Here is a 7,451-nt window from a genome sequence, read left to right on the forward strand (position 1 = left end):
TCCCTGCTTTACATGGATCAGTCGTCCTGGTCCCTTTGCAGAAAACAGCCCCAAAGCATGATGTTTCCACCCCCATGTTTCACAGTAGGTATGGTGTTCTTTGGATGCAACTCAGAATTCTTTCTCCTCCAAACACGTCTAGTTGAGTTTTTACCAAAAAGTTCTATTTTGGTTTCATCTGACCATATGACATTCTCCCAATCCTCTTCTGGATCATCTAAATGCTCTCTAGCAAACTTCAGACGGGCCTGGACATGTACTGGCTTAAGCAGGGGGACACGTCTGGCACTGCAGGATTTGAGTCCCTGGCGGCGTAGTGTGTTACTGATGGTAGCCTTTGTTACTTTGGTCCCAGCTCTCTGCAGGTCATTGACTAGGTCCCCCCGTGTGGTTCTGGGATTTTTGCTCACCGTTCTTGTGATCATTTTGACCCCACGGGGTGACATCTTGCGTGGAGCCCCAGATCGAGGGAGATTATCAGTGGTCTTGTATGTCTTCCATTTTCTAATAATTGCTCCCACAGTTGATTTCTTCACACCAAGCTGCTTACCTATTGCAGATTCAGTCTTCCCAGCCTGGTGCAGGTCTGTAATTTTGTTTCTGGTGTCCTTTGACAGCTCTTTGGTCTTGGCCATAGTGGAGTTTGGAGTGTGACTGTTTGAGGTTGTGGACAGGTGTCTTTTATACTGATAACGAGTTCAAACAGGTGCCATTAATACAGTTAACAAGTGGAGGACAGAGGAGGCTCTTAAAGAAGAAGTTACAGGTCTGTGAGAGCCAGAAATCTTGTTTGTTTGTAGGTGACCAAATATTTATTTTACCGAGGAATTTACCAATTAATTCATTAAAAATCCTACAATGTGATTTCCTGGATTCTTTCCCCCCATTCTGTCTCTCATAGTTGAAGTGTACCTAGGATGAAAATTACAGGCCTCTCTCATCTTTTTAAGTGGGAGAACTTGCACAATTGGGGGCTGACTAAATACTTTTTTGCCCCACTGTATATGCTACAATGTTCAACTGTTCGTTTTTAAAAACCTCAACTGAGTACGAGGGAGATTAAGTCACAGTACAGAAAAGACAATGATCTGTAGTACTTACTTGCTTTTTTATGCAGCAACTTGTGAGACACCCAGCTCCCTTTGAAACATTCCTGGGAATAGAAACACAGATGAAACTTTAAATGGGGATGTAAAAAAGCTGATACAGTATGCAAAACCAATTCAACATCAACAAAAACGTTAGTTGCATTTTGTGACAGATATTGCACTCTAGAAAGTGCCCAAAGAACTTTACAAACGTACATGAGCATCTTAACATGTATTGCTAGATCCAATGGTGTTTTAATTGGACAGCAGATAGACAGAAAAAAAAAATATATATATATAGCATGGTCAAGTTGCAGACAAAAATGCAATCCAAGCTAAAGCTCTGTGGTCACATAGCATGGCATAACTGCCCCCCAACCTTACTATTTATAAAGCTTTTGACTAATAGAACATTGCAGAAAACTTCTGCAGACAGAGCAATTGCTGTATATTAACGTTTAACGCTTTTTTGACAGACATGTCCAATGTAGGATCAGCAAAAATAAGAAAGGAATCAAGCCTCTGTATGAATATGATATAAATGTGATTTGTTACAAGTCTGCTTGTACAACTGTAGTCAAATTAGATCTGACAGTAGTTTAAGTTCTCATACTTAGACAAAAATCCTGCTCATCTGAACAGATCCAAAGGAAGTGTAAAGTAGATTCTGTTAAGCCATTTAGGGTATCAGCAGAGTATAAAGTTTGAATAAAGAAACCCATCTTTAAATTGACAGAATTGTGAATGGGGTTTGGTCTGGGGGGACAAGTACCAGGGTGAGGGTCAAACATCGTGGCACTGACTGCTCTGATACGCAACATTAACTCTGTGTCACTTGTCATTTCTTGCAGTTTATTGCTAGATAATAACTATACATGTTAAATTCCTACGCACAATAAAGTATTCAATACAGTTCGCCCTGTCAGCAAAAAAAACACCCCAATAAACGCTTTTTATTTTAGCTCACTCTAGCTAATCAGCCAATAGTTAGCTAGCTCCCTCGGCCTACAGTTAACGTATGACTTAAGCATCAATTACAATCAATGACTGTATGTATACTGCCATTTGTATAGTATTTCACAGCCAAAGGGGAAACCACAACGTATAACAAATACGTTATTAGCGGTTAACGAATCACCATGTGTACGTAGCTTGACAGTTAGCAGCCTCGTGATGACACAGAGGGCCTCGTTGAGACGCTCCAGCGGACGTTTAAACCGGACAATTCGAAAAAGCAGTAGTACCTGTGAACAGAAATAGGAACCTGGAATACCGAGCTTGATACATGAGGGACACTGGAGTTTGGCGTCCTCGCTGCAGCCCTCAGTCTCACACTCCCTTCTAGCTTCGGTGCTCGCCATGCCTTCGTCTGCAGGAGGGGTGGAGTCGCGGAAAAGCATCCAGACAGCGCCGGCACACAGCGCATGTCCGCGGAGGGCCGTCACGTTGAGCTGCCCGGTCCAATGAGACAGAAACTTTTCCAACAGAGATTTGTAAGATGGCGACCGCCGAACCGGTGAGCACTTTCTCTAAAGAACATAGCAAAACGTTTCGGGGGCTTCTGGCCGCTATAACAGAGCGAAATTACAGTTAAAGTTTATGTATAACTTTAAACATTAGTTTCCAAAAGTATATTGATAGTTGTTACAATGACACGTGCTGTTAGGACTAGTTTTTCAAGTTTGTCTTCTGTGCCATGAGCGTATAAGACGAACGCTTGTGTGTGGAGATCTCCCTACTTTAAGGCTGACGTTACAGCTAACCGAGGTGCCGTTCAAGTTAGCGAGGAATGAGTTTTCTATCCTAGGTTATCTGCATACAAGTACATACCTGAGTCAATATTATTCTAAACAGTTATAATAATTAGTAGATATCAGTTAATTCGGCGTGTAATATAAGCCACATTTCAAGTTACAATAGGGTGTTTGCAGCTAAAATGTAAACTGTCAAACTTGGTTGACAGGGCTCGATGCTGACCTCTACTATGCAGCGTTGGCCACTTTGGTGGTTGAGGTTAATGTTGACTTGGCTAATGTTAAATGATGGAAAGCTAGAGTGGTAGTTTCAAAAGTGTTTTTCTTATTGATATAAAACATGTGGTAAACGAACTGCTAGGCGAATTCAAGACTGTCCAGATGGTTCGTTGTAAGGTCATGCCATAGCGGAACTTTTATACAAAGTAAGCAAGTAACGTTAGCGAAACTTAACATGGCAGATGAGTAGCGTTATATGAATGGGAATTGCGTTGTGTTCTTTTCGTTTATCAAACAAACATATTCGGACAGAATACAATCGTAAAAAAAATTATATTAACACTTTTTGGAGTTAGTTGCCACCAAAAGTGTGCAATGTTAGCTGTAGAGTCCACTTTAGTTAGCCAAACTAGCTTCTCATAGAAGTGAAATGTGTAACAGATGTTCATATCGGGTTTCACTAGTAAACGCTGATGTCACGGCTTTAAAACAAATGTTTTCAACCATATTTAAAATGTATTCAGAAGACTGCCGATCCCTCTGAGGTCAAAACCCCAGCCTAAAAAAACAACAATATTGTTTTATTTAGTTGGCTCTTTTAAAATGTTGACTTGTATTTACGTGTAACAGCATGTAGTTACCCTGCCTTGATAACTGGGGAAAGAGTAGTTGCATGTGACTGTTACAGGAGTGTCTCTCCAGTTTAACATTCTGTGTGGTCATTTGCAGCGAGAATATAAATCAAAATGCCTAGGCCACTTCCCATGCATTTCACCTTTACCATTCTTTTTATTTAGGAAATCAACCCTATTGCACCCCATGCTGATGAAGATGGAGTTGAGGAGACGGGACAGGAGCTAGTGAACCCAGAGTCCTACATCAAACACCCCCTCCAGAACAGGTTTGCTCTGCATTTAAAATGAGATAGACACACACTATTAAGTTATGGAGGGTATAATGTCAAATAAGAACTCCCTGAACAAGTACACTGGTAATAACTTTGTGACATCAAAGAATCAACTTGTGTGAGTGCTACAGAACAAGCGGAAACAACAGCAATATTTAATTCCGTTTTGTATTCAAACCAAGCAAAAACATCTAGATATTTGCTGCTTCTCTCAACATTTTATAATTGTAAATGAAATATCTTATCGGCTAAGAACTGTCAATGTTTACAGACATCACAGTGGGCTTTCAGGACTTGTCATGGGAATTTTTCACATGTTTTTTGATGTAAAAACTGTTGGTTAATCAATGAAATATTTGACTAATTAACTGTGAATACAAAATTAATGTTTTGTCTGTAAAACGTTGGTATATGTACAGGGTTTTGATTGAAAATGTAGGTCAGAATGTAATTTAAATAAACATTTGATATTTGTTTGGACTTTCACTTATGAGGCAAAATAGAGAATCAGCATAGAGCCCTGGAAAAAAGAGACCACTCCAACATTTTTTAAACCTCAATCCCTTCATATATGGAAGCCATTTAATTCCAATGTTAGTTGAATTCCATCACAGATAAATGTTGTCAGTAGTTTATAGAATAAAAAAATAATTGTACTCCTATAAATAGCAAAACCAGAGAAACTGATAATCTGCAGTGGTCTCTTAATTTTGTACAGAGCTGTATATTGGCCCTGATCAGGTACACCACTTATCTGTTTACCTACTGGTTTATATGGGCTGCTTCCAAATGTGAATATATGGAAACTAGATCAATGTCAAGCTGAAAAACTGAATGTATAAATCAAATTCAAGGAACAAAATGTGATGTAAGGATCTCTAATTATGGCTAAAACTGGTTGATATGTCTTCCACACATCTTAATCTAGTCTTAGTATTGTCTGTGCAGTGCACTGGCTAAATTTTGTTGAATAAACACGAGCAAAAATCAGTTTTCAAATATATAAGTAAAGTTATATGAAAATAAAATATATAAGACTAATTACATTTAGATAATTTCTTACGTTTTCATTTGGTTTTAGCTACTTATTATGTATAAATATGCCATTTAATGATTATAATGTTGTGCCTACAGTTCCTGTGGGTGTTACCAGACTTTATTTCCCGGTCACAGTTAGACTTAGATTGTCTGTGATGGTCTGGTGACCTGTCTAGAGTTTTTCAATGTTTTCTTCTCCATCCTTACTCCGAAACATTCAGAGTCCCTCCTGTGTTGAATACAAATAAGCAACAATTGAATATTTTATATATATTTAAATTCCACTGGGATATTTAAGTCCAAAAAGGGTCAAATAGAAAAAACAAACTCAACTTGAAAGCCAGCTAAAAGAAAAGTATGACCGTTTGAAATGCATCAGTAGCATTCTAATGGCAACTATAACCCCAAGTTGAACTTTTTAAATGATTGAAATTAGTGAGGATAAACAGCATTAGGAAATATGAATTCTGCCTATTATTTCTTTATGGGGTCATTTGTGCATGAGGATATCCCAGCACGCATTAGAATGCAAAGAGAAACCCTGTAAAGCTCCGTCTAATGGACTATACAATATGTGCTGCCTTAAATTATAACCCATAATCAAAAATTTAAATATTTTAACAGTCAAATAAGCTAATAATAATACACAAATATCATAAACTAAGTCATATGTGCCCAACTAATGTTCTGTTGTACTCATACAATGCCACTCAAGAGAATTACATTTGTATCAGTATTTAATTTTCTTGCCTTTATTTGGACTGTGCTTTCGACTGTGTTAGACTAACTGCTTTTATGGCTTTATAATAGTGTCTTCAACCACATTTTGCTTTATCATTCCTCAAAATAAAGAACTTGCTGAGCTATAAGAGGATTCGGTGTCGGACAAGTATGACAAAGCGTTCACAATTAATCGACCATGACAGTGATGACATGATTTATGGAACAGTTTGTGTCACACGTTGCATCAAAAGCTTTTGGTTACTTTTTGTTTACCTCGTGTTTAATGAGGGGCTTGTTACAATTATGCAAATTTTAATTTTCTGTTTTCACCTCAACAGCTGGTCCCTGTGGTTCTTCAAGAATGACAAGAGCAAAACATGGCAGGCAAACCTGCGGCTCATCTCCAAGTTCGACACAGTTGAAGATTTCTGGGCGTAAGCGGCAATAAATCTCTCCATACTCCTTTCCTTTCACTGTATTCTGTGTTGGAAATACTGTTTTGTTAATGCTACGCTTTCTTTATTTCAGTCTCTACAACCATATCCAGTTGTCAAGCAACCTCATGTCAGGCTGTGATTACTCCCTCTTTAAGGTAGGTTTGATTTGTTTACCATGTATGTGAATGAGATTTAGACGTTCTAATACAGATTAAAAAGAGGCCTATTCTGCCTTTTGGAGATGTCCCCTTCCTGTAGTGTGTTCTATAGGATGTAAATGGTCTGCAAAGGCTAAAATCCCTGTAGTCCTTCCAGAGGGAGTTTCTCTCCCACAAACCTCCCCCCCGCCTGAAACACCTTCATTCGACTCATTTGTTTACTTCCGTAACATAGAGACATCAATATGTAACACCCGCGCTTCTATAGAGTGCCACAGTGACGCGTCCTAAAACCCGGAAGTAAGTTAGCATTTTACCATTTCCGATTCCTTCGCCAAAAAGCAATGCAATTTCTCCATAGGATTTTGGAAAATAGCTCTAAATAAGGTCTGTGGTTGACAAAAATTGAAGAGACGGATCACGTTTTGTTCTACGACATTAAATACATCAGCAGTGACCCCACTGGGGATTTCTGAAGAGTTTACATGTCTGAAAAACGATGGTTGTTGACAAGTGGCTGAATAGGACTACAGAAGTTTTCGAGGCCGTTGTACATCATTATGCCGAACACGTAAACACTCCCGCTAAGTTTGTTTGCCCTGTTCTGCTTGAAAGCAACTACCTGCCTCCTGCAAACTGTTAAAACAAACGCTTCAACTTGTACCATTTAGAATCTGTATGTTTGAATATGGATCTTAAGTTGGCGTGACGTTGAAGCAGCGACCCTGCTGTAGTTCGTTTATAGCATAATGTTAGCATTTTGCTTCTGGCGACTAGATTTATGATTAGAACATTATAAAAGTAGGGTAGACATGTGGAGATTGTCCGGCTGAACAAAACATGATCCGTCTCTTCAATGTGTGTCAACCACAGACCTTATTTCCAGCTATTTTCCAAAATCCTATGGAGAAATTGCATTGCATGTTTGTCGAAGGAACCGGAAGGAGTTTACTTCCGGGTTTTAGGACGCGTCGCTACGGTTCTCTATACTGTTTCAGAAATAATTGATGTGGTTTGGAACATGATATGGTGTTTAATCACGGCAGCATTTAGCTGTATCTGCCGGTAGAATTCTGAGCAGGCACAAGCTCCCCCTCCTCTTTTCTTTTTTTCAAGCTAAGGACCCA

General features: G+C 38.9%; 1 protein-coding gene across 1 annotated transcript; it reads left to right on the forward strand.

Annotated features, from left to right (window-relative positions):
- Nucleotides 1-2,504: 2,504 nt before the first annotated feature.
- LOC104958379 (eukaryotic translation initiation factor 4E-like) lies at nt 2,505-6,351 on the forward strand. The gene is made up of 4 exons (XM_010786103.1): nt 2,505-2,604; nt 3,859-3,962; nt 6,068-6,163; nt 6,258-6,351. Exons 1-4 carry the CDS (start codon nt 2,587-2,589, stop codon nt 6,349-6,351), a joined length of 312 nt encoding a protein of 103 aa, XP_010784405.1. The 5' UTR covers nt 2,505-2,586.
- Nucleotides 6,352-7,451: the final 1,100 nt, after the last annotated feature.

Source organism: Notothenia coriiceps, unplaced genomic scaffold (genome assembly GCF_000735185.1).
Source record: "Notothenia coriiceps isolate Sejong01 unplaced genomic scaffold, NC01 NC01_scaffold00001000, whole genome shotgun sequence".
NCBI classification, from domain to species: Eukaryota; Metazoa; Chordata; class Actinopteri; order Perciformes; family Nototheniidae; genus Notothenia; species Notothenia coriiceps.